Source organism: Heteronotia binoei, chromosome 2, assembly GCF_032191835.1.
Source record: "Heteronotia binoei isolate CCM8104 ecotype False Entrance Well chromosome 2, APGP_CSIRO_Hbin_v1, whole genome shotgun sequence".
Taxonomy (NCBI): Eukaryota; Metazoa; Chordata; class Lepidosauria; order Squamata; family Gekkonidae; genus Heteronotia; species Heteronotia binoei.
The window spans coordinates 182,328,740-182,356,556 of NC_083224.1; the positions used below are offsets into that span (position 1 = coordinate 182,328,740).

Sequence of the window (27,817 nt, forward strand, 5' to 3'; positions counted from 1 at the left end):
ATCTGAGTTACGGTTGCCAGGTTTTGAGTTCGGAAGTATTGGTCCCTTTTTGTCAAGAGCAGAAGCAGGTGGGTCGTGAGCAGAGTTCAAATAGAATCTGGATTGTCATGGCTGCATCTTGGCAGAATCTGGAACTGGTGACCCTTTCAGGAAATGGTTGTCCCTGCTGTGATGTGGATCTCTGACCTTTTAATCCTTATGAAAGCAAACACTCAGGGTCCATCATTACTAGAGTTGCCAGACCTTTCAGTGCTGGCTACCCAATAGGTCAGTAATGCTCTGTTCTTCTGCCTGACAACTCTGAACCAAGTTGAAGGCACTTTTTCAAGAATTTCTGTCCTCTCCCATAGACCCAGCTTATAGACACACAACAAAAGAAGCCTCTCCACTAATAATACTGCTGGATGTGATTAGTTAAATGGACTGTCATTGAAAGCATTTGCTAAGCAGTGGTAAGAATTAGCCAGGATCTGAGGTCCCAACAAAACTCTACTGATTAACACAGGCTAGAAAAATAGCATTCAGTTTGTCATTTCAAGTCCTGAAGCAACCATATATGTATATGGACAGTTCAACTTTCTTAGGTCCCTCCCCCATTTTACTTAGATATACTTTACAGTGGAGTATATGCTGAAATTGACAATTACCTTAATTAAGAAAAGATTGCATTTATACTCTGCCCTTCACTACCCAAAGGAATCTCTGAGCAGGTTACAATCTTTCCCTTCCCCTTTCCACAACCGACACCCTGCGAGGTAGGTGGGGCTGAGAGAGTGCTCCCAGAACTGCTCTTGGGCAGAACAGCTCTGAGAGAACTTGTGGCTGACTCAAGGTCACATCAGCAGGTGCATGTGGAGGAGTCGGGAATTAAACCCTGTTCTCCCAGGTAAGAGTCCATGCACTTAACCACTACACCAAACTGGCTCTCTCTTGACAGGAAGAATACATTGGATACGAAGGGAGCGAGTCTTGGATTTAAAATCCAAAATGGTAGGGAATCGCATATACTAGGCTAGGGCTGAATGTCAAAGCCAAGTTTCAAAAAAGGGTATTAATTTATAGGCAATTAGGCAGCTTTATTGCACCAAAACGTATTGATGTCGGCACTAGACTTTCGAATGCTACATAATACCATCAGTATTATGCCCAGCAAAAACATCTGCGTAATTCCAATATTTACATAGTCGACTGCTTTTGCTCCGGGATCAACGTAGCATCATCTGCCTGCGCCGTCCAATTCTGAAACCATGTCGCGGCGGACATCCCCAGGCCAAGGGAATAGCTGCATGTCTTGGCTAGTGTGAGAGCGAGGACTCAGCAGCCAACATTCATTCTTATCCTTGGCTTGGCAGTTAAGCGCAATGCAAGAGTTATGCAAACCTTACCTGGGTATTTATCACGCAGCCATCTCAGTTAAAACCAGCAACAAACCAAAGCGGGGATTGGAAAGAGAGGGCAAGGAGAATCTCTCTAAGGGAAACAGGAACCTTCGCTCTTCCTTCTTGCGAAGTCTGCTGCTTGAACCGCCGCACCCATCACCACCACAAGGCATCTGTTCCCAAACTGCTGGTTTTAAACTGGAGCTTTTTATATCTGTGATTGGTTTCATAATCCCGATGAAAATAAAAGGAAATCTAGAAGGATTATGAAATTGTTTTAATCCGTCCCTGCCTCATACATAGGATTGCGATGCTAGATGTGGGTATCAGTTTTGTTTCCTGAAAAGGCTCCCAAAAATATCAGTCCTTCTAGGGAGGCTGAAGGAAATGGTGTTAGAAGGAGGGCCTCCCCCCCTACACAGCTACTGCAGTGGCAAAACGCACAACTGTTTCAATTTCCGGTACTTGGTAAATCGCATCAGGCAAGAGAAGAGAACAGAGGACTGATTTGCCACTGCAGTTTGCACACAACCTATTTTTGACAAAAGAGCCTCAGCAAAGGAAGGAAGAGATTATCAGTGTTTGGAACTGCTGCAGCTGTATAATTTCAGATTGGCGGTGGCAGAATTTGATATTAAAAAAAACAACCACCAAGGAATAATTTGAGCCTGCAATACCTGTAGTGCAAATATTTACAGCTTTGAAACAAAGGACATCCCATTAACATAGGCCTACAGCTATCCTGCATTTTCTGTACTTTTTTTTTTTGCAGACAAGTCACAGATGGTTTATGGCCACCCTGTGGGGTTTTAAAGGCATGAGATGTTCAGAGGTGGTTTGCTGTTGCCCGCCTGTGTCGTGACCCTGAAATTCTTGGTCTCCCATCCAAATACCAATCAGGAACCCTGCTGAGCTTCCGAGGTCTGAAGAGATTGGACTAGTGTAAACTATCTGTACTGGTACCCTAAATGCTACATGATTCATATTTTAAATGTGCACACACTGGATTCATCAACAGTAGTGCCTCCCCATTACAATAAAGCAACCCATATAACCAGAGGGCATGTCCGTTTGCTTTATTGCGCAGTTTTCATATGTACTGTTAAAGTGACTTCACCTGCTCAATGAAAGTCGCCGGTACCTGTGAGACCGTTTGACTGTTAGAGAGAACTCAAGCCATAGGAGCAGCAAAGGATTGCCTCACCAAAGATCCTATGCAGTGAAAGAAAATAGGGACTGTCACGTTGGTTTCATTTCAGTTTCTCCAGAAGGAAGTACGTGTGTGTGTGTGTGTTTATGGGACTGTGACCGTTTATCAAGTGTTCTTGTTATATGAAATTTTGAAAGCATATAAAACATGTATGAAAATTGACTACTACAGAGAATCATTTGTATCTTTTCAGCAGTATATTTTGCTTGCTTGGTTTTACGGCAGCCAACCTGTCGCTCCGGAGGACCAACAGCAGCTATCACTTGAACTTTAAAAAAAAGAAACCTATGTAGAGAATCAGTAAGGCCCAACACGTTTCTGTGCCCCAAACTCCTGGTTTACCTCCAGGGCCCATTTCATAATAAGAACGTTTCTGTTCCTTTTTCATGCATAAAGGAACACTTGAATAAAACAGGAACGTCATGGAAATGATGCTCTGCCTCACCTCCCCAAACTGGACCTAACAGTGCTAAGGTATATTTTACAAGCAACACAGTAAACCCACTTCCAATCAGGGGTTCCCTGACCAGTGATCATATACTGTTAAGAAATTTCCAAAACCTATTTTTGTTGCGTTCACAGCTTACAAGTTCAGACGTGCTCTCCTTAGGGGTAACCAGTGACGAAGTGATTTGATTTAAATCTGCCCAAGAAACTGCAACTCTTGGAGCAGTATGTAGGGTTTTGTGAAAGTTCTAACAGGTGAAAAGGAGGGGAAAATGTACGTCTGCAGGAGCCCAGAAGTAGCTACATCTTTACAGCCTTGGTTCCCAGCACCCCATCTTCAGCAGTTTTCTATGCTATACAAAAAGTCGCTCTTGAGGGTGTGTGCAGGTATGTGGGGTGGAGTTTAAATGGGAAATCAACAGAAATGACAAGCCCTGCTTCTTCTACCTCAAGACCACCTTAGGATGAGAATTTCTTCTTTGCAAGGCCACTGAAACTGGAGAACTGGATTCACTCGTGTTTGTGCGGCTGTGCAAAACCCACTTGAGTAAACAGTGGTTTGCGTTCAGTGCTTGTACACTGAAGAAAAACCCGAGCAGAGTCAGCACTACGGGGAGACAGACGCAACACCCAGAACACGAAAACAAGACAGGAAGTCATTGGAAAACAAAGCTTGTAATAATGAAAAAGGACAGATTAATAAACCAATCACTTTTTTTTTTCCTTTTAAAAACACAGAAACCACATTAACTGTTTTTTTTTTTAATACAACCATCTAGGAACTATGAAACAGTACCACGTTGTGCATTTTTTTTTAAAACCTACTTATCAAGAAAGGTAATTCCACACTTCAGAAAAATCTTATATCCACTGGAGGGGTGGGGGAGAGAAAGGGGAAGGGGGGGGGGGAGACAGCTAATAGCGCGGTCACGGGTACATCATGACTCCAAGCAAGCGGCAAGTCTTTGTCCTCGCCTTTTCCACTGAGCCAAAAGAAGAGTGGAGAAGGAGATAGAGAAAGAAAGAAAAGAAAAAAAGAGAGAGAATAAAGCACCCACAAGAGGACTAAAATCACATTCCATAGTTACTTTTGACACCTACAGCTCAGGGCTTTATAAGTATATACTCATCATGGAGACCAACACTGGAACGATGGGAATGAGTCGACATAGCAGCAGGGCAGGGGGGTGTATGAAAAAGACAAAAAGGTCCTCGCCAACTCCAAGCACCAGAAGAATTGACATGAAGCAGACCGCCCAACAGGCTGAGAAGGGAAGGTTTAATGGTCCGGAGCAGCAAAAAAGCTCACCTTGCTTTATACGACCATGCAAATAGGAGTTATTTCATTCATCATAAACCCTGCGGTTACCCCACCAATCCAGGATTACAATTTTTAAAATGGTTTTTGTTAGGCAGATGTCCAAATCTATGCCCAAAGATGCGTAACGAGTCATTTCGTTGGACCTGTCACCTTATCCGAGTCACCCTGCTGGGGCAAGTTCTAATCCAAGAAATGGTATAAAGGTGCTGGAGAAAAATCTTAAGCATGAATAAATGACCCCTCTCCTCCAGATCCAAAGAGATCGTCAACTCCTTGCCCCATTCGATATCCCTTTTGGTCAAGAATCCCAAGATTTACAAGACGATTTCTCCTCTGAGCTACCAATCAGGAAGCAAATGAATGCCAGGCTCAGACGTAGTCACCTGTAGTCTCAATGACTGCCTTAGCCTCAGAAAAATCAGCTCTGCCTTATCTGGGGAGGCCAAGAAGGATAGCCCAATTGCCCCAGACCCTAATTCAGTTACTTAAATATCAGAGTGAACCCCCCCCCGCCCCCCCCCCCCAAATATAGCCAGCTACAAGTACACAGAGAGAAACAATGAAGGTCCAAAACCACGTATTTCAACTCATTCCATGGATGAGTCCCAGTTGGTTGTGTTTTTTTTTTTTTTGCTTTCTTCTTCATTGCTTTTGGGTGACTGTCCCATAGGGGTACTGGAATCGACATATCTGCCCCTCTTGAACTGTCCCATGCCCCACTACAAATGCATACCCATGACAGACAGTGGGCCTCATTGCTAAATGCTCTTGTGGGACGGGGAAAACCCCCCATTGATACTGAAACTGAACGACATCGACTTTTTGAAGAGGCTGGGGGAGATCTTGATCAATGGCTATCAAACTTCCTACCGATTGCTGGAACCTATAACTAAAGAACTCTTGCATGTTGCTGAGGATTTGTGGGTGCATAGTCCATATGCACTGGACAGCAAAGCCTGCTGGGGCCTCATCATTGCTCTGCATACACATACTCAATGTTCCCATGTAGCTGTGTACTGCAGATGTTTCGTAACAGTGGACAAGTTCTCTGTCCCTGATTTGTGTCTCCCATCGCTTATTCTCTCCACGAAGGTCTCCTGATTTTACAAGGAGACTCAGGCTTTACAAGACGTTTGCAACTACTACTGATCTAGACAAAAACTGACGGCTACTCCCACCCGCCCTCTGGGTGTGTTATCGAAGATAACCCTGGACTGATTCAAAATAGGCTATGCAACAAGGATAGCAGCGAGCCATTGTTAGTCCATGACCAGACAACTGCTCCAGAATACTAAACTTGCAGCACCAATTTGAAAATTTCATGTTTCTTTCTAGAAAAAGAAAATTGTTTCAAAAAGGTCTCTTTTATGATCAAAATCATGGCTGATTGCTGAGAGCTTCATAATCGGGTAACCATGGAGGAGACAGATAAAAGCAGTACTTCTTTGAACTGAGAGAGCACAAGGCTTTCCTCTCCGGCAGATCAGGAGATTCTTTTTAAAAAGCAACCAAAATAGCGAGGTGTTGCTGTGCATTCTTGCCTAAGATGCTTCTCTCTGGCAGTCAGAGGACAAATCCTCCTATTCTGGTATCATCTGAGCTTCAAATCTCTTTCCCATAGCCACCTTGGAGATCCGTTTCATCAAAAGAAAGAATAGCATTTTAATTACGTAAAAAAAGACAACCGGAAAGAACAAAGTGTAAGCGATAGTCTGCCAAAACAAAGGCTGGAGAATTGGCTTGGATCGCTTGACTTGGAAGGATTCTCATCAGGGGAGCGTGACTTTCTTGCCTTCCTCTGCAGCCCCAAATGCTGTTCGTGGGAGAGGGGAGGAGAAGGGGGCTGCAGTGAGAGGACAGAAAGTTGTGCTGCATGGCAGAAATCCTTGCTGTTTGAGATCCAGGCCATCAGTTCCTAAATGAGTCGAAAGCCGTTTGAGAGAGACACTGCTTGCCTTAGACATACACGTTATCTTTCTGTGACCCACGGGGCTAGCAGATTTTGCATGTTTTTGAGGCAATATAAAACCGTGCAAAACCTTATTTGCCTAATGTGAAACTGGGGTACATGTACATATAAGTAACAAACTATGGTCTGTCTCCAACAACAATTTCAAAGATGACATTTCCCCTGGTTTTCACTTTGGGAAGAACAGTACAGTATTCTGGCTGTAATTTTTCCGTAGTGTACCCTGAAAACATCACAGAAAACGTTGCCTTTCCTCAGAAAAGTGATCACTACATGGTGGACTCCCATTCTGCACTGTCCATTCCCTGTGAGAAACATACAGCTTCACAATCTACCTTGCTTAAAACCAAGAATAATGATACAAAAACACAGAAAATGGACACCATTAAAGATACAGCCCTGAAAAGTCAGAGCAACTTGTTCTTGAACACCTGATAGGCTCATCATCAGGGCAAAGAGTGAACTTGATGAACTCCGGATCACAAAAAACTCTTACTTTGGTGAAACCTGCAAATCCTGATTTCAGCCAAGACATATGGAAAGAATCGCTCAACCCTGCTAATTCCCATTCTTCTGAATGTCTGCATTCACTCTCAAGACAAGAGAACCCTCAAACGTTGCCGAGCGACTCATTGATAGGAGACAGCCGATTCCCAGCATTTAGGGTGTTCCAGAAGATCTTCCACTTCAATTTTCTAAAAGTGATTTGGGGATTTATTTTGTTCTAGAACTCTGGTCGTCATGGAATGCGGGACACTCTTCTTTACTGGAAATGCAGGTCATGTGCAGCCAGTTAAGACAGTCCTGAGATTGGTATAAAATGAATCACATGGATTGGAGACAGACAATAGCTTTTTTACAAAGTGCTCATGATGTAATGAAACAGGCATTGCTGAGTTGTGGTGTGTAATTCTCTCATTACCGCCCCCCAACCAACAGAGTTTCTGTAGGGCTTCGAAACCTGCTGATCAGAGGGGACAGCAGGAATCGATACAGAACAAAAACCTTTACAGGCACCCCTCACATGCCATGTTCAACTCTCTCTCCAGCCTTAGTCCTTTCTCTTCATCCTACCTGAATTCAGTGGGTGGTAGGATTTTCTACTATCCTTCTGGTCAATCCTAATTTTATCCCGTTCTTTCATAGCAATTAAATGAGAATAACCAATGCTGAATCCTTTGGGTTAGAGGAAGCTGTAGGTGACACGTGACTTCGACAGATCGGCAACCTGTGGTGACGTTGATGCTCCTTTCACACCGCCTTATTAAATTTACAAGTGGATGCTGTTTATTTGTCAGAAGTCAACTATCCATTTGTTACCAACCAGAAAACTGCTTGCAAACACTTGCAACTTCATGAGTTAAAAAAACAGAACCTCAGAACCTAAGAACGGGGCACAAAGCAACCCTCACCCAGAAAAAGGTCTCTTTGTTGCAGACTTTATGCTGCAAGTGTTGTCCAAGCAAAAAAATAAATAAAAATGCACAGCTCTCGTGGGATCAAGTAAGGAGGGATATGCAGGGGGATCCAAAAGGGACAGATATGCAGGATTCTCAGTCAGTCCGTTATTCCGATATTGGAATACTCAGGAATACTAAGTGGCTCTGGACAGAAAGGACATATCTCATTAACTTCCAACAATCAATAATACGCCATCATCTTTCCACAGTGTCAGAATCTCAGTGGTTGGAGCAGAGTGACAGAACAGTGGTGTACAATCTCCTGACGGACTATATAACGTGTTACGAGTCCAAGCATTCACTTTCTGACTCTCTTGTCTAAGAAGAGGCCTCGGCCTGCAGTCACTCTTCTAGCTTTTTTGCATTCTTTTGCTTTTGTTCAAAATAAAATCAAGGTAGATCTTCTTCAGTTCCTCTGGGCTAGAAGCACATAATGCATACTGCTGAAGAAATAAATATACATATATACACACACCAGCCCCATAGAATAAATCTTGAAAATGGCCTGCAAAGACAAGTGGGGAATAACTAATTGAGTAGGGAACCAATTATAAGGACAAGGGGAAGAAGAGTCCTCTTTGTTTAAAAGGGTGCCTCTGATGGCATACCCAAGAGGATTCCTCGAGAGAAAGGAACCAGCAACAAACTGCGACCTTCTAAAAAAGGCTTTTAAAAAAAGATGACACACCGCAGGCCTTGCCGCAAAAAGCAAATCCCAGATTAGAGATAGAGCTAAGGAAACCTGAAGCAGTTCCCCCCAGTATATGGTGTTAAATTCACACACATACACACACAGACTGTGTAATAGAGCACAAAAAAAGATTTCATTTGCTAACGTTAAGCACAAACGCTTAGCATACACAACGCAGGCTTGTGACTAGGCAGGGTGAGTGGGGGGTCGGGGGAGGGGTAGGGCACCTTCAACATTCATGCTGCTGTTCTATCCTACAGGCTCTGATTTTTTTTTTTAAGTGCCACTTTTTTTCCCTACTGAATTTGCTAAAACTGTACAGTCATTGCCTACCAATTAGAAGCCTCGGCCTTCATGCTCGTAAAAGACAGACCTAGCACTGAACTGGAAAATTAGGATCCGGGGTAGGGGTGGAAGGAGATAGGTTAAAAAAAAAATGAAACAAAAGTTAACCTGAGGATGTCCTTGGCCAGTGATTGTCAGACAAGTCTTTGCCAAAGTCCAGGCAAAAAGAGTTTTTTCTTTTTTCTTTGTTTTTTGTTTTTCTTTATTTAAAAAAAACAGTTAAAAAGCCCTTTCTATTGCAATACCAACTTCCTCAGTCTTTGTAAAGTCTAACGTATCTAAGCAACAAACTCTGGAGGGGTCCGCCTGACCCCCTGTACACATCGCCTAATACCTCCAAAGCAAGGCAGCCCCGTTCCCTCACTTGCTTCCGAGTTTTTCCCCCCATCGATGATCTTGCTGAAGTGAACGGAACAACGCAGTAGAGCTCCCTGTCTAAAACACATGGGATGGACGATGCCCTAAGAGACTCAGCTCGTTAGAACGAAAGTCATTCTCAACCATCAAACTAAGGCTCTTTTTTAATTATTATTATTATTATTTGGAGGGCCATACAGGGCTTTAGCTGTAACTAACCTTTCTAAGCCAGTGAATCTAAAAAAGGTCATTGGTATTGTTTCTGCACAGCCACGTTACAAAAAGAGAGAGAAAAGAGAGAGAGGAGAAAGAGACAAAGACGAGGATGATCTGGCTAAAAAAAGGGCCTGGGTTTCTGGAGGACAAGCAGCAGCAAGTAAAAACCCATCAGAGAAACTTTGGCTTAAAAATAAAAGGAAAATAATATGCCAGGTCAAACCAGTGCAAGTGCTCTCATCTGAGAAAGGTATTTTAAAGGGCTCAACCTCACAAGAGTGGATGCGGGATTCACATCTCCTTTCCCCCCCCCCCCTTCCTCCACCCACCGCCTGCCTGGTCTTTAGAGAGTTATCGCCTTCATCGCACAGGACTTCAAACCTTTCTTGAACTGGTTGTCGACAATCATAAATAACGGTGAAAACTATGTGCAACAGATAACGTCGTATTTTTTTTTTCCAAAAAAGGTTATTTAAGAAAAGTTTTACATCAAATTAAAAAGTAGCTTCGTGAATGAAGGTACTGCTCTAAGTGCACTTTTCCGGCAAGTGCAGCAAGTGCCTTGGCGCTAGATATGAAGAAAACCAACAAAAAAAAGGAGAGAGTAAGAGAGAGAGAAAGAGAGAGAGAAAGAACGAGCCAGAGTTAAAAATGCAGGTCCAGTTTCAACCAGTCAAAACTGGACTGAGCAGAGACCGAGTTGAGTTCTCGGCAAAGTCCCGTTAGGGAGTCCCTATGACGACGACACCTGTTCTTCATCCAGATAATTTGTCCTTTGTAGAGATTGTAAACGATCTTTAAGACAGTTCCTTCCTTAAATGTCCCTCTGATTGGCAAAAACAAAGTTTTTTGTTTTTTTTAAACTGGAAAAAAAAAACTCCCAACAACAACCAAAGAAATCAAATTTAAAAAACCAGAAGAAAAAAATAAAAGAAAACACAGTGAGCTTGTTGGAGTCCATAGGATCCAGTCCGGAGGAGCTCAGAAAGTGTATTCAGATTTTTCTCCTGTGTTCAGCTGGAACTGTACCAGAGGTTGGATTGGTTGAGGGGGAGGGTAGTAAAGCAAGAGAGAACAAGGGAGGTGGAACTAGGCTCTGCAGACGGTTCATGTGTTTGCCTCATCGTCTGTGTCTTCTATTAACACCTTGGTGTCTCGAGCCTTGGACCTGGAGAAACACAACATTTAAAAAGAAAGGCAATGAGAGAGACTGTTGCAATATGCCAGCAACCCACAAGATCTGCTCTCTGTACTGTACTATTTGTTACAAGTATGGGACCAACGGAGCATATGAACAGCTCCCTCTGCTGAGTAGCTGTTACAGTGGAGAAAGCTCCCACTGTAAACCCATTTAGACATTGAGGGGGCTGGGCCTTCCTGTGCTTTTGAGGGTCACTGTCAGGACTTTTTTTGTAGCAGGAACTCCTTTGCATATTAGGCCACACACCCCTGATGTAGCCAATCCTCCAAGAGCTTACAGGGCTCTTAGTACAGGGCCTACTGTAAGCTCCAGGAGGACTGGCTACATCAGAGGGGTGTGGCCTAATGTGCAAAGGAGATCCAGCTACAAAAAAAGTCCTGGTCGTTGTTCATCATGCATAGACAAACTGACCGTGTCCATGCCTGGTGTTCAAAAGCTCACACTACTTCCCACCTTGTTGGTTCTGATATATGCCCTAGTCTCACACACCTCCCACTGTGCAGAGGTTGCAAGGCAGTGGAGAAGCAGGTATGCATCTTCTCAACTTACACATCTTGAGCATCAATCTGTCTTTAGGCACGTGGTGCCAGCACACTGTTCCGCTGTACACTCTGGGGTAGGAACAGTGGCTTATGTATTTATTTATTTCAAATGCTTTACCCTGCCTTGCCTCCTTGGACTTGCCAAATGACGTTAGTTACATGGTACTCTGACATAGAAAAATTGTGATATATTGTTCACTGTATCCAAAGAATTCTACCTTTTGTTTAAAAAGTAAAGCGTCTAGTCCTCATTGTTCAATTGAAAAAAAAATAAGATGATGGTGATTTATACCACACCCTATACTCTGAACCTCAGAGCGGCTCACTATCTCCTTTACCTTCCCCACAACAGGTACCCTGTGAGGTAGCTGGGGCTGAGAGAGCTCTCCCAGAAGCTGCCCTTTCAAGGACAGCTCTGGAATAGCTATGACTGACCCAAGGCCACTCCAGCAGCTGCAAGTGGAGGAGTGGGGAATCAAACCTGGCTCTTCCAGGTAAGAGTTCGCGCACTTAGCCACTACACCAAACTAGCAAAAAGATGCTAAATATTTCATTACCACAAGTGACCTAGTATATAAGCGAGCACTCCTTTCAACTCTTTGCTCTTCCTTACGGGTTCCAATCAAAACGACACAAAAGAACATGCCAACTTCTGAGTTCATCAAGTTGAATATTACAAGAAAACAGACCAATAACAGAAAAGGGGGCTGGTGGAGAGCAGATGTCTGCAGTCATGATCTTAATACCCGATCTTGTCAGCATTCTGGGCACAATCCTGCGTAAGCAGGCAGATTTTAAAAAGTGCTGTGTTAGATAGGATCCCTGGCTTTCTGGGAGCAAGAAGTTAATGTGTGGACGCCCGTTTAATTTTGTGTGATTCTATGTGGTCCTAATAAAAGGTATTATGTGGATTTTTTTTTCTTATTTGGATTTTGCTTCGGACCGACACAGATGCTTGCAACTTTCCCCCCATAACGGCTAGCTTCCCTGTACAGGAGACTTTTAACACAGGGAAGCAAACAAACAAGCTACTCCTGCACCTACCTTATGAAGCAACGCAGTCTTGGAAGAACAGGATCTCCTGTTTGCCCTGAACATATGGATTTGCTCTTCTCAGAATGAACAGGTGTCCCTGAAATAACACTAGCTTTGCACACTCTCACTGGATTTCTAAGCTTTCCATGCTAACATCTGTTTCTTCTTCTGCTATGGGAGGGAATGTGGGAGGGAATACATTCACCTTCTTTTGAGCCCCAAGGTAAGCTAGACACAAGGTAAAGTTGCATACAAATAACATCTGCTCCAGCCTTGCTTTGTTTATACAATATGAGCTGTTTGTCCAGATGGGACTTTTAAGGGAATCTTGGGAGGCAACGCAGACGTACTGTGAAGCAAGACGGGGTCGATGTAAGGACACGCTCTGGCTACGCTTCCACGCCCGATTTTTCTGGCGGTTTCGGACGCCATCCTCCTGGTCCATCATCTGTTCGAGCAGAGTCTGATCGTCCGCATTCAGTGGCGCCACTGAAATGTCCCGGACGGCACGGAACTCGCCACAGTTGTTCAGGTGCTCATTCTCCAGTCGGAAGAAATTCCACACAAACCGCCTTAAAGGAGGAGGATGGGAGTGGGGGCGGGGGGAGAGAACAAATGGCAGTCAAGACACAAGCTCATGCTAGAAGCATAAAGGCCTCTTTGTGGCTGTTGCAAACCAGAAGCTATACAGGTTAGCAAAGTGAAACAAGAAATCCATCAGTGGATTAAAAAAAATCTGCCGCCTCCTCTGAAAACCTGGTGGCAAGCAAAGGCAGACGAGGTTGCTACGTTGCTTTCCAGCTAATGGATGGGTGGATTTTGACATCCTGTTCTTTCTAAAAGCAACACTAAAGCACATCACAGCTGGAGGGGGGAAAATAGAAGACCTCCAGTTTAATGAGTCAAATGAAGTGTAGTTTGTGGGGGTGGGTTGTGAAACCCAGATTCAAATTCTCTCTGAGACATGAAGCTTGCCGGGTGGTTCTTGCCAAGTCAGTAATCTGCTGCTTTGCTAGACCACTGTAAGAATGAGTTGATAGAACAAAAAAAGAATTAAAATGCTACCCTGCAAGTGTCATGCAGAACTGGTTTGAGTGTGGTTTGCATTAGAGAAACATTAATGCTGAAACTGGAATAAAAAGTATGCAAACTCGTCTTTTGACATATGTATTGTCCTCTGACCGTGGGACTGAGCCTTTGCTCCCTGGCTTTCCAACACGCTGGCACATTTGAGATGTGACTGAGCAAAAAAAGAAAGGATGGCCAGATTTCAAAAAAGGTTGCATAAGGCAGGTTCCAGAATCGGAGAGAAGGGCAACAAAGATTCACGCCACTGCTCATGAGACCCTGCCCAAAGTTCCCTCTGATTTCTAGCTCTCAGACACACCCAGCTGCCTATAGCCTACATCAGGGGTGTCAAACATGCGGCACAGGGGCCGAATCAGGCCAGCAGAGGGCTCTTATCAGGCCCATGAGCAAGTCTGCTTCCTTCTCCCTCTCTTGCTTCCTTCAGTTATCAGAGACTGTTAAATAAAATATTCTACCTGGCATAACATTTTATGACACACATGACCCAGCCCGACAAGGTCTCATTTATGTCAGATCTGGCCCTCATAACAAATGTTCGACACCCCTGGTTTAAATCTCCACAAGGCTAGACATTTGCATTTATAAGGCTGGGCAGAATGTTCAGCTGAAATACCAGGTGCTGACAATGCTAGCTCAGGCAGTGCATTGGGGCCACACTGAAATGAAGGTGGTCTCAAAACTGCTTGTCCCTTGTGTGGATGTTACGTGCCATACTGGACCATTTGCAAACAAGCGCAGACTCCTGCGATGCCCAGGAGTCACTGATTTAGTCGCCGTGTCTTACCTGAAAACTTCAAGTGGTGCAAAAACAGTCGTAACGATGTCTGAGGCATGTGGGGAGAGGCCCATAGTGGTAATGGAGACCTGGATAGTCCATGCGAAACGCAGTATCACGTCCTCAACAATGGCACAGTAGTAGTAGGCCTGTGGAAACATAAAGCAGACAAGACAAATAGATATATTGAGAAAAGGCTTCTACCAACCATCGCACAAGTCCCACTTCCAAATAAAGTAATAAAGCAATGAGGGTATACCTTTCTCTATTATTCTTTGTTTAAGAGAGACCACTATAAAAATGCTCCATCAAACCCACATCTCATTTGCTAGAATTTGCCAATTGTGGGGAACCACATGCTGACTTTGTACACATATGGCTATGGAGGCCCAGGTAGAAGCCACTACCAAATCCGTCTTTTTTCATCTCCAGCAGTTATGGCAGCTGGCCTCTTTTCTGGAACATGACAACTTACCAGTGGTGATCCATGCTAAGGTCACCTCGAGAATAGACCACTGTAATGGAGCTGCCCTTGACCCTGACTAAGAAACTACAGCTAGTGCAACACGCTGCAGCACGGTTGCTAATGGGCCTTCGACGATGGGAGCAAATTCAACCAACGCTGAAACAGCTGCATTGGCTACCTATTAGTTTCCGAGTCCATTTCAAGGTGCTGGTATTGATCTTTAAAGCCCTATATGATTGAGGGCCTGCCTATCTAAGGGACCACCTTTCTCCATACGTTCCCCAGATAGACCTCTGCTCAGGAACACAAAATCTGTTATCTATCCCTGGACCACGGGAGGCCAGACTATGCTCTACATGGGCTAGGGCCTTCTCAGTGGCAGCACCGATGATGTGGAACGCCCTCCCAGAGTCCTTAAGGTCCCTGCGGGATCTCTTCCAATTCCGCAGGGCCTGAAAAACTGAATTATTTTGACAGGCCTTTCATACCTAAATGGGAGAGGACTGCCACTCTACACTGCTAAGCAACATCACTTATGAGGAATTATGATCACCATACTGTCGGAAGAAAATAAGTTATGATCAGGACAGGGACAGTAGCTCAGTGGTAGAGCATCTGCTTGGTAAGCAGAAGGTCCCAGGTTCAATCCCTGGCATCTCCAAAAAGGATCCAGGCAAGTAGGCCTGAAAATCCTCAGCTTGAGACCCTGGAGAGCCGCTCCAGTCAGGTGAGGGATGGTGGCTCAGTGGTAGAGCATCTGCTTGGGAAGCAGAAGGTCCCAGGTTCAATCCCTGGCATCTCCAAAAAAAGGGTCCAGGCAAATAGGTGTGAAAAACCTCAGCTTGAGACCCTGGAGAGCCGCTGCCAGTCTGAGAAGACAATACTGACTTTGATGGACCAAGGGTCTGATTCAGTATAAGGCAGCTTCATATGTTCATATGATCCTGCCTATACTGAAATTTTGAGTAGCACCATGAAATGTATGGGGCTGTTTTTAAATTGTAACCTTAAATTGTGTTCTGGCTGATTGTTAGCCACCCCGAGTCTGCTTGCAGAGAGGACGGGATAGAAAAATAAATAGATGATGAAGATGAAGATGAAGATGGGTGGGTAGGTGGGTGGATGGATGGATGGATCAATAGATAGAGTTGGCCAGGTCCTCCCTGGCTACATCAGCAAGGGATGATAATAATAATAATAATAATAATAATAATAATAATAATAATAATAATAATAATAATACTTTTTATTTATATCCCGCCCTCCCCACCGAAGCAGGCTCAGGGCGGCTCAAAACATATTCAATATAATACAATAAAATCATATAATTCAATAAATACCACATTCCAAAACCATCGTTTAAATCAACATTCCAATTAAAATTAACATTTATGGTGCTAAATTTCAGGTTTTTAATAAATTGATGGTGGGATACAACAGCGGCGAATCCTATCATTAACTCAGCATTCAGCGAAGGCCATCCTAAAAAGAGTAGTCTTGCAGGCCCTGCGGAATTGCTCAAGACTCTGCAGGGCCCGCACTTCATCCGGAAGTTGATTCCACAGGTGTGGAGCTGTGATAGAGAAGGCCCATTCCCTTGTGTTCTTCAATTTGGCCTCCCTCGGCCCAGGGATGTTCAGCTGGTTCTTTCCCACTGACCTCAGTGCTCTCTGGGGTTCGTATGGGGAGAGACAGTCCCTCAGGCAGGCAGGCCCTCGACCATATAGGGCTTTAAAGGTAATAACCAGCACTTTGTACCGAATCTGGTATGCAACCGGCAGCCAGTGCAGCCCACGCAGCCCCGGCTGTATGTGCTCCCACTTCAGGAGCCCTAACAATAGCCTAGCTGCTGCGTTCTGCACCAGCTGCAGCTTCCGGGTTCAGCACAAAGGCAGCCCCATGTAGAGGGCATTACAGTAATCCAGTCTTGAGGTGACCGTTGCATGGATCACTGTTGCTAGGTCCTGGCGCTCGAGGAAGGGGGCCAACTGTCTCGCCCGTCTACGATGAAAAAACGCGGACTTGGCAGTGGCCGCTATCTGGGCCTCCATTGACAATGAAGGCTCCAGTAGGACCCCCAAGCTCTTGACCCGGTGTGCCGCTTTCAGTGACACACCGTCAAAAAATGGAAGAGGAATTTCTCCTCCCAGAGCGCCACGACTCACGCAAAGGACCTCCGTCTTCGTTGGATTCAGCTTCAACCCACTCAGCCTGAGCCAACCTGCCACGGCTTGCAGCGCCAGGTTTTTTGGGATACAGTCAGGCCGTCCGTCCATTAGTAGATAGAGCTGGGTGTCATCCGCATATTGATGACACCCCAGCCCATACCTCCGGGCAATCTGGGCAAGGGGGCGCATGTAGATGTTAAATAACATCAGAGAGAGAACTGCTCCCTGCGGCACCCCACAATCTAGCGAGTGCCTCTGGGACAGCTCTCCCCCAATTGCCACCCTTTGTCCCCGTCCATCAAGGAAGGAAGAAAGCCACTGTAAGGCCAACCCCCTGATCCCTGCGTTGGCGAGCCGACGGGTCAGTAACCGATGGTCGACCGTGTCGAACGCGGCCGACAGGTCTAACAACATCAGCACCGCCATGCCGCCTCGATCCAGATGCCGCTGGAGATCATCCACCAAGGCGACCAGCACTGTCTCCGTCCCATGGATGGGGAGTAGGGCTGCCAGATCTGGCTTTGAACATAAGAACATAAGGGAAGCCATGTTGGATTAGTCCAATGGCCCATCCAATCCAACACTCTGTGACAAACAGTGGTCAAAAAACCCCAGGTGCCATTAGGAGGTCCATCAGTGGGGCCAGGACATTAGAAGCCCTCCCACCATCCCCCCTGCCCAATCACCAAGAATACAGAGCATCCTGGAGACTTGGGGATGAAGCCTGTGGAGGACAGGGACCTCAGTGGGGTACAATGCCACAGAGTCCACATATACACTCCTCCAAAGCATCCATTTTCTCTGGGGGAAATGGTCTTTGTAGCCTGGAGATGAACTGTAATTCCAGGGGTTCCCCCAGTCCCACCTGGAGGCTGGCATCCCTAGGTGGAAATGCATTAAAACTGAAAAATACTGGAAGATGGTAACAAAAAATTTCTTTGCTTGATAAAAATACCAAATCTCTTGTTTCAACGCTGGTTAATTCTGCTCGCTTGGTCACAGCCAGAAATTGGAAATTCCTCATGGGATCTTTGCTCAAAAAAAATGGTACCAGAAACTCTGGGAACCATTTTGGATAGGTAGGAGTAGGCATAATTCGTTTTTTTGTGATTCATGCACAGTAGTTCCTTTATTTGAATTTGACAAGATATGGAAATCAGTCCTGGATTTCCTATGTGCTAAGGATGCAATTCCCTTGATGCAACGAAGTTTAGGTGGCTGGTCATTGTGAATCTTGGCTTTGTAAATTGCCGCTTTTGCTAGTGTTTTTTACCGTTTGGTTTTATGATTTTTCCTGTTTGTATTCCAGTTTCTATAAGTTAAATAATTTTCTTTTAAAGGAGAATGGTAACTATATTGCTGACAAGATGATTAAGGGTAAAACAAGGTTGCACTTACCTGTAACTGTTCTTCATCGAATGGCCTTCTGTGTCAGGCACACGTGGGACTGTGCTTGTGCAGGCCTGCTGCAGAGATTTCTTCTACAAAGCTCTCTAGAATGTTTGGCGCTTTCAGCTCCCTCTCCTTACTGCTCAGCTGACATATGACAGAGTGGGGCAAGCACTTTCACCCAGTCCCTTCACACTTGGGAAAGATCCCATGAGTGCAAGGAGAGCCAGTTTGGTGTGGTGGTTAAGTGTGCGGTCTCTTATCTGGGAGAACCAGGTTTGATTCCCCACTCCTCCACTTGCACCTGCTGGAATGGCCTTGGGTCAGCCATAGCTCTGGCAGAGGTTGTCCTTGAAAGGGCAGCTGCTGTGAGAGCCCTCTCCAGCCCCACCCACCTCACAGGGTGTTTGTTGTGGGAGAGGAAGGTAAAGGAGATTGTGAGCCGCTCTGAGACTCTTCGGAGTGGAGGGCGGGATATAAATCCAATATCTTCTTCATCCCACAGCAGGGAAAGGGGTGTGTGCCTGCACAGGCCACTCAATGAAGTTACAGGTTAAGTGCAACCTTGTTTTCATCTTCCTGGCTTCTGTGCAGTCCCACACGGGAGAACAGCAAGCTCACTTACATGCAGGAGGTGGGTGTGGGATCCTCAGCGCTATTAGGGCTGAAGAAACACAGCTGCATCCCATCTGGAATTGGCACTGACTGCATAATACTTGATGAACATTGATGGGGAACACCTCATGGGCATCTTACAGATGCTGTCCCAGGCAACATTGCCAAGGAAGGCTGCGGAATATGACTGAGAGAGACCTGGCCGAGTGAGCTCTGAGGTGGAGTGGGGAATCGATTGGAGGCAGATTAAGCTAACTGTATGGCTCTCATCACCCCATCTGAGAGGGTTTGGGAGACGACTGCCTGGCCTTTGCAGGGGTCAGCAGAACAGACCAGCGAGTTGTCTTCTTTCTCCAAGGATCCAGTATGATTTAAATAAAAAAGCAACAACCTCCAAACATCTAAAGTGTGTAGGGTTTGTCTGATGTGGGAGAGGGAAAGAACACTGGCAGAACTATATACTGGGTCACATGGAAGGTAGACAGTACCTGCAGGGGGAAATCCAAACTAGGGCAGAGAACAACCAACTGGAACCTGGTAACGGGCTGAGAGCAGCATAGGGCCCTGAGTTCCCCTACTTTCTGGGTGGAGGTAATCGTCAAGAAGAAGGCTACCTTATAGGAGAGGAAGGGCAAGTCACAACATTAAGGCAGAGAGCACCAAATAAATGATCTACTAGGGAACAGGAGGAGATGATGATGATACTGGATTTATATCCCACCCTTCACTCTGAATCTCAGAGCAGCCTACAGTCTCCTTACCTCCCCCACAACAGACACCCTTGTGAGGTAGGTGGGGCTGAGAGAGCTCTCACAGAAGCTGTGCTTTCAAGGACAGCTCTGTGAGAGCTACAGCTGACCCAAGGCCATTCCGGCAGCTGCAAGTGGAGGAGTGGGGAATCAAACCTGTTTCACCAGATAAGAGTTCGAGCACTAACCACTACACCAAACTGGCTCTCAAGAGGGGGTGTGGTGTGTGTGTGGAAGTTGAACAAGCCCATGAGGAATTTGTTAGAGAGTGGGGCCAAGAAAGCAAAGAAACCTGCAACTGGGTCATGGAAGGCTAGACGGCTGACAAATGGACCTTGATTGACCTTGACTGCGATAATCTTTCAGGTATAGTAAATATTAAAAAAAAAATCTAATTCAGCAGGCAGGACTCAAGAGGGAAGCTGTGTGCAGCTGCCCAGGAAGAGAATCTGGACCATTCTGCAGCATATGATTTCCTTTTTGAGGGGCTCCTGGAAGATAATAATGCTTGAGCTACTTTGTCTGACCACTCTGGAGATCGAGTATCAGCCAGGCAGATAGGTACGGGGACTGAACATTGTGGTGGAGGAGTGGTCCCATATGAAGCAGGTCCATCAGCACTGAGGCCTCTGGACAAGGACCATAGTTTCAGGAATCATACTCTTTTGGTCCAGAAATGTGCAGCCAGAATGCAGTTAGATCTGTCTGTTTGGATTTTTGCTAGGACCCTCCCTAGCAAGGGAATGGGGGGGGGGGAGAGAGAGAAGAAGCACAGAACAGGGGTTCTTGTCATGAGGTGCTATGCGACACTGAGGATTTCATTGAAGCCGATAATGAGCCCAGTTTCAATACAGATCCTGATAGTGCTGACCCTGAAGTGGGGGGGGGGGGGGGGTACAGGTCCTGTGGTCTGGTTCCAACATCTTGGGAGGGGTTTGATCTTTCCCTGGAGCCACTAAAGCCTTCTACCAAAGGGCAGTTTTCAACCTAGAAGCCCTATCTAACTGGGCTTTTGGGGTGGAGTGCTTGCAAACTGGGGAAGTGGAGATGTTGTGGGCCTCACCAGGACATTGGAGACAGAAGTAGACCATAGATTTATACCCCACCTTTCTCTTTGAATCAAGAGTCTCAGAGTGGCTTACAATCTCTCTTATCCCTCATGACAGACATCTTGTGAGGTAGGTGGGGCTGAGAGAGCTCTCCCAGAAGCTGCCCTTTCAAGGACAACTCCTGTGAGAGCAATGGCTGACCCAAGGCCATTCCAGCAAGTGGAGGAGTGGGGAATCAAACCCAGTACTTCCAGATAAGAGTCCACACACTTGACCACTACACCAAACTGGCTCTCGGTAATCTTGGTAATCTAGGCTGCACTCAGCACATTTCTTAAACAGAGCCACAGCTCAGTAACAAATTCCTGCTTCTTATCCCCCATTTTAGGAACTGAGCAAAGGAGTGAAGATTGGAGAGAAGGGAAAAAGTCATTAAAAAAAACTTGTGGAAAAAACTGAAGAGAGCAAAGATGTCTGACCTCCATGGCAGTGAAGAAAGCACTGGAAGGAGTGCTCACCCTACCATGTGTCAGCAGGGCAAGAAGGAGGCTGTCCATAAGGGGAGAAGACTGAGTGTTCCCAACTTTCTAGAGAGCTTTGTAGAAGAAATCTCCGCAGCAGGCCTGCATAAGCACAGCTCCATGTAAGGCTACACAGAAGCCACAAAGATTAACTATTAGAATTAAGCCGGAAATATATTTGTTAAATTATATAGTTCTAATCCCAAGGAAAGCACAGAGTGGTAAGGTGCAGTACTGCAGTCCAAGCTCTGCTCACGACCTGAGTTCGATCCTGGCAGAAGCTGGGTTCTAGTAGCCAGCTCAAGGTTGACTCAGCCTTCCAACCTTCTGAGGTCGGTAAAATGAGTACCCAGATTGCTGGGGGTAAAGTGGAGATGACTGGGGAAGGCAATGGCAAACCACCCCGTAAAAAGACTGCTGTGAAAATGCTGTGATGTGATGTCACCCCAGAGATGGAAAAAACTGGTGCTTGTACAGGCGACTACCTTTACCTTTAATCCCAAGGAAGCTCAGGGTACTTGCTCTGTGTATTGTTTCTGCTGCCACATTATCCTTTTCTAAGATAGATCCAAGTGAGCAGCCGTGTTGGTCTGAAGTAGAAGAACAAAGCAGGAATCAAGTGGGTCTTAAAGGTGCCACTTGACTCCTGTTTTGTTCTAACCTTTTCTAAGGTATGGAAGCAAGGGAAAATTCCAGCAAGATGGGAATTTGAGGAAAAAGTAAAAGAGTTTTATTTATATGCTAAACTTTCAGCTCTCTATAGAAAAGATGGTCGTGATTTATACTTAAATTGGCTTACTATGTTAATTTGCATGGAACAACCATGGTAAGGTATGTCATATTTTGTACTCCCTTTACCTTGATTATTGTTTATCAAGTATCAATTGTGACTAGTTTATATTTTTTTTAAAAACAAAGCAAAGCAGATTTAATTTTTTTTCCAACCCCACTGTTATGGTCAAATAGCTAAGAAATAATAGCTGAAGCTGAATGAAGATTGAGCTATTTCTCAAACTGACATTTGTTTTGTTAGCCTTCAATCCAGTAAGTCTATTTTTATCAAATTCAGTAAACACCTCATTTTTTTCCCTCAGAGCCTGACTTACCAAAGGGAAAAGCAAGGAGCCAATGTATCGAAGAGTGTTTTGCAGTTACACCTGGCAAGATCATTTTCCCCGCCCCCTTTCTGGACTCAGTTGATCTCCCTATGTGGCTGTCTTGACTACTGTAATACACTCTATGTAAGGCTGTCCTTGAAGACAACTCAGAAACATTAACGCAAAGCATGGCAGCCCATATTTGGCCTAGATGAAGCTGATTTGTACATTTATTCTGGTTCTAAAACACTTTTTCTGGCTGATCATTTGTTTTTGGGTTCAGTTCAAGGTAATGATTCTGAAACTCTTATTTTTACTTATTTATTTCATTTATATCCCACCCTCCCCTATTGGGCTCAAGGCGGCTAACAATTAAAACAACTGAACAACAATTTTAAATTAATACATAAAACATTACTAAAATATCTTAAAATACAATTTTTGATTCCCAGATGGCATTAATAGCGCTAATCGTTAAATTCTCTTCACAAACAGAGATGCTTTCTCCCTGTATGAACTGTGATACTCACAACAAAGACTACTCATTGTTGCTTCTTTCCAGGCAATGAAATCGTTTCAGCCCATTCATAAGAACATAAGAGAAGCCATGTTGGATCAGGCCAATGGCCCATCCAGTCCAACACTCTGTGTCACACAGTGGCCAATGTATGTGTGTGCGCGTGCGTGTGTGTGTGTATATATATATATATATATATATATATATATATATATACACACACACACATATATATACACACACACACAAACACACACACACATATATATATACTGTGGCTTATAGCCACTGATGGACCTCTGCTCCATATTTTTGTCCAATCCCCTCTTAAAGCTGGCTATGTTTGTAGCCGCCACCACCTCCTGTGGCAGTAAATTCCACATGTTAATCACCCTTTGGGTGAAGAAGTACTTCCTTTTATCCGTTTTAACCTGACTGCTCAGCAATTTCATTGAATGCCCACGAGTTCTTGTATTGTGAGAAAGGGAGAAAAGTACTTCTTTCTCTACTTTCTCCATCCCATTCATCGGCTGAAAGTGAATTTCTTCTCTCATTCTTACGACCCCCGTCCCCCACTTCCTTGCATGTGTGGGTCATCCACTTGTTATTACTAGCCCTATACTATCATTAGAACTCCCAAGGAGAAAGCTGTTTTATTTCACCTTATTCAAGGCCCAGTTTTTACAAATGCCAGAAAATGAGGTGGCAGAATGCTGAGGTGGTAAAATGGACTGCATTACCTCAGACTGCAGGTGGTGGATTCACATTACCAATAATCCTTTGTACTAAAAAATAAAACTCTTGGTAGAGACAACAGGAAGAAAACTATTTTGTCCCCAACCAATTTGCTGTGCTGTTTGTTTTTGACACACATCTTAAAATACAATTTTGATTCCCAATTTTGTTTTTGGAGGTTTTTTTGTTTTCGTTTTGCAGAGAATTTTTAAACATTCTTCCCTGTAAAACACAGATTGAACTCTTTGGCTTAAACAGATGCCCAGACCAGAAAAAAAAATCTTAATGATACAGTCAAGTTCCCACAATCCACCTTCCCAAGCGCTTACAAGCATCTCGGCAAAAACAGCCTGCATACACACTTTTTGTGGGTAGACAATCTCCTCCCTCAAGAAGGTGTTTTCACCAGCGTTCTTGTCAAAAAGACCCCAGTCCATCTTCAAGTCCCAAATAAGAGTGTAGCAGGAGCTGATAAAATAGCAGACGATCCACAGGTAGAAGAACACTCGCTGGTCGATGTGTTTTTGATCTACAAAAAAAGAAGGAAACAATGTTGTGCAAAACAGAGCAACTTTATGCAAAGACCCACTCTTTCAAATGAAGTGGCCAGAATTATGGGCTTAAAGGACTCGTTTTGGCAGACATGTCAATAAGATTTTTACATGAAGAACATGCACATTCTGAACATTTAAACCACAAAAATGTGAATTTTAAAGTCAATGCAGTATCATGCAGTGACTGGAACATCACGCAATGACTCAGTTAATATCCCTACTTGGCCAAGCAGTTCACTTAGAGGACACTATAAGCCATCTATGCCCTCTCTCAGCCTACCTTGCAGGGGTGTTACAATGATAAAATGAATTAAATAATGTGTGCCTTTCTGAGCTTCTGGGAGGGAGGCTGGGATGAAATGAAGTACTGTGCATTTTATAAACATCAATAGCGATTTTCAAAACACACACACACACACCATTATTCACATGTGAAAAAAGCATCTCGAAAGCTATGAATCTGAATCTTAATAAAGGGCACAGTTCATTTATTTAAAATATTTGTTACCTCCCCTAGACATAAAAAATTTATTTTATTTTTTCGCCATCAAGTCACGGCTGACTTATGGTGACCCTGTAAGGTTTTCAAGACACGAGGCATTCAGAGGTGGTTTGCCATTGCCAGAATACATATCAGTAACTTAAGAAGAAGAAGAAGAAGATGATATTGGATTTCTATCCCGCCCTCCACTCCGAAGAGTCTCAGAGCGGCTCACAATCTCCTTTACCTTCCTCTGCCATTGCCAGAATACATATCAGTAACTTAAGAAGAAGAGGAAGAAGATATTGGATTTCTATCCCGCCCTCCACTCCGAAGAGTCTCAGAGCGGCTCACAATCTCCTTTACCTTCCTCCCCCACAACAAACACCCTGTGAGGTGGGTGGGGCTGGAGAGGGCTCTCACAGCAGCTGCCCTTTCAAGGACAACATCTGACAGGGCTATGGCTGACCCAAGGCCATGCTAGCAGGTGCAAGTGGAGGAGTGGGGAATCAAACCCAGTTCTCCCAGATAAGAGTCCGCACACTTAACCATTACACCAAACTGGCTCTCTAAAACTAACAGAAGCAGCGGCCGGGGGGGGGGGGGGGGGGCGGGAGGGGTCAACAAACAATAAAAGTAACAGGTAAAGTAATCATTTTAAGTGAAGCAGCAGCAGCAAAAAAACCCACTCCTAAAATCAGCTAAATCCTACCTAGAAAGACAGTCAGAGAATACAGGCCATCAAGTCCAACCCCTTGCTCAATGAAGGATCAGCCTAAAGTATCTGACAAGTATCTGTCCGGCCGCTGTTTAAAGATGGCCAGTGAGGCGGAGCTCACCACCTCCCTTAGGCAGCCGATTCCACTGTTGAACAATTCTTACTGTCATAAAGTTTTTCCTAATATCCAGCTGGTACCTTCCTGTCCTTAATTCAAACCCGTTATTGTGAGTCCTCTCCTCTGCTGCCAACAAGAACAGCTCCCTGCCCTCCTCTAAGGGACAGCCCTTCAAATACTCAAAGAAAGCAACCATGCCCTCCCTCTACCTCCTCTTCTCCAGACTGAAACAGTACCTAAGAGATGTGAGGAGAGGGCATGAGGTTCTCAGACAGGCCGCCCCCTTCAATCATGCCCACTCAACAAAATGCCCACGTAAATCACAGCTTAAAGCTTACAAGCAGGGTGCCGGGTGAACCAACGTTGGGAGCAAAGGCCCCAGCAATGTGCCACTACGGAAAAGAGGGTAATACTGGTCTGCTGTACAGAATCAATAATATAGTTTATCTTGCAGGAATTGACAGAGTATTTTGACCAGTCAGGAAACACATTACATACAGACATCACAAAATGCTGTCATTATAATTTTGTCCAGTAGGTGGAACTGAATGGCTGGATATGAAAGACAATTCAGAAGCAAATGTTCAGTGGAGAACACGTAATGAAGGCACACTCCACTTGGCAATTGCAGTATGATACAGGTGGGCTATGAAGGGCAGTGACCAAGTACACAAGTGCATCTAGGCTGGATTGCACTTAGATTTTCTACTTGAATACACTGAGGCTTTAAAACAGAGAGAGAGAGACAGAGAGAGAGAGACAGAGAGAATAACCCTTCTGTTCTAAGGAAGAACAAAAAATGCAACAAAGAATCTTGTGGCAAATTAGTCAGTAACAGATGTATTTGTGGCAGCAGCTCTCCATTATGAGAGCTCCACTTCACCAGATGGGAGTCTGACACTTGTCTGGTCAGACAACCAATGGCAGTGTTTAAAATGGAAGACATGCACATACTCACTTCCACAAACCCCCCCCCCCCCCAAAAAAAAACCCTTGGCTCACCCTGCCTCCAATTTCAATTCGCATCCATGTTTACCTTTCACTTCCACCTCTTCACAAACTTAAAAATAACCCCGATGCTCTATATGCAGAAAGCACTGTCCTCCCTTTGTTCAGGGCCACAGCCGGTTATAACTGCTGAAGCACCAGAGCCCCTGATACAACTGAAGAGGAACACACCCTCAAATCATGTTCGTTGATAAAGCTGGTTCTAAGGTAGGACAAGAGCAGCAGTTCTTTAGAATGGGGTAGAACATGAACAGCTAAAGAAAGTTGGTCAGACCCAAGGAGGTCATAACGCAGGCCGACACAGATCTTAGTGGAGTCTAAAAACACAGGTCAGACAGGTCTGTTTGCCCTGAGACCTTGAATGGCTGTACTCTTATATTTATTTAGTTAATGGTTTTTTATAAACTCTGGTGATTTAAGAGGGTTCTACGAAGCCCTGAAGGCAGTATATGGTCCATCATGTCAGGCTCAGAATCCCTTGCGTAGTGCAGATGGCCAAGTGCTCCTCACAGACAAGGCATCCATACTGAACCGGTGGTCGGAGTATTTTCAGGTTCTCTTCAGTGCCAATCGCGTAGTTCAAGATTCAGCAATCCACCTCACCCCACTTCAGCCAGTGAAAACAGAGTTGGATGAGATCCCCACCCTAGAAGAGACTGTTACAGCCATCAAGCAGCTGAAAAGTGGCAAGGCAGCGGGAGTCGATGGAATCCCACCAGAGATCTGGAAGCATGGGGGCATAGTACTACATAGCACACTTCACAAAGTATTTGTCACCTACTGGGAACAAGGCAAACTACCACAGGACTTGTGTGATGCAATCATCATTACTCTACATAAGAACAAAGGGGAAAAGTCAGACTGCTCCAACTACCGGGGGATAACCCTGCTCTCCATCGCAGGCAAAATCCTTGCCAGAATACTCCTGAACAGACTGGTGCCCACCATTGCAGAAGAACTCCTCCCAGAGAGCCAGTGTGGCTTCAGAGCTAACAGGAGCACCACCGACATGGTATTTGTTCTCAGGCAGCTCCAAGAGAAATGCAGGGAACAGAACAAGAGTCTATATGTGACTTTTGTCGACCTTACCAAAGCTTTTGATACCGTTAGCAGGAACGGCCTGTGGCAAATCTTGGAACGTTTAGGATGTCCCCCAAGGTTCCTCAGTATGGTCATCCAGCTACATGAAGACCAGCGAGGCCAAGTCAGACACTGCAATGATCTCTCAGAGCCCTTCCCAATAGGCACAGGTGTAAAGCAAGGCTGTGTTTTCGCGCCAACTCTCTTTACGATCTTCTTTAGCATGATGCTTCAAAGAGCCGCAGTAGATTTAGATGATGACGATGGTGTCTACATCTGCTATCGCACCGATGGCAGCCTGTTCAACCTGAGGCAGCTAAAGGCCCACCCCAAGACAATGGAAAAACTTAGCCAAGAGCTACTGTTTGCTGATGATGCTGCACGTGTCTCCAACTCGGTATCAGCTCTGCAGCATATGACGTCCTGCTTTGCAGAAGCTGCCAAGCTATTCGGCCTAGAAGTTAGTCTGAAGAAGACAGAAGTTCTCCACCACCCTCCTTGCATCACTGTGGGTG

General features: G+C 44.9%; 2 protein-coding genes across 2 annotated transcripts in view; both read right to left on the reverse strand.

Moving 5' to 3' along the window:
• KIAA1614 (KIAA1614 ortholog) overlaps positions 1-1,536 on the reverse strand; it is a 64,186-nt gene extending 62,650 nt beyond the window's left edge. Inside the window, exon 1 of the mRNA XM_060233073.1 lies at positions 1,386-1,536. The gene's annotated coding sequence lies outside the window, so the exon portion shown is untranslated. The remainder of the gene's footprint in view (positions 1-1,385) is intronic.
• Positions 1,537-7,590: 6,054 nt separating this feature from the next.
• XPR1 (xenotropic and polytropic retrovirus receptor 1) overlaps positions 7,591-27,817 on the reverse strand; it is a 174,376-nt gene continuing 154,149 nt past the window's right edge. The window contains exons 12-15 of the mRNA XM_060232604.1: positions 23,706-23,872; positions 14,047-14,186; positions 12,524-12,745; positions 7,591-10,563 (exon numbers count right to left, since the gene is read on the reverse strand). Coding sequence (XP_060088587.1) covers positions 10,503-10,563; positions 12,524-12,745; positions 14,047-14,186; positions 23,706-23,872 — 590 coding nt within the window. The 3' untranslated portion in view covers positions 7,591-10,502. The remainder of the gene's footprint in view (positions 10,564-12,523; positions 12,746-14,046; positions 14,187-23,705; positions 23,873-27,817) is intronic.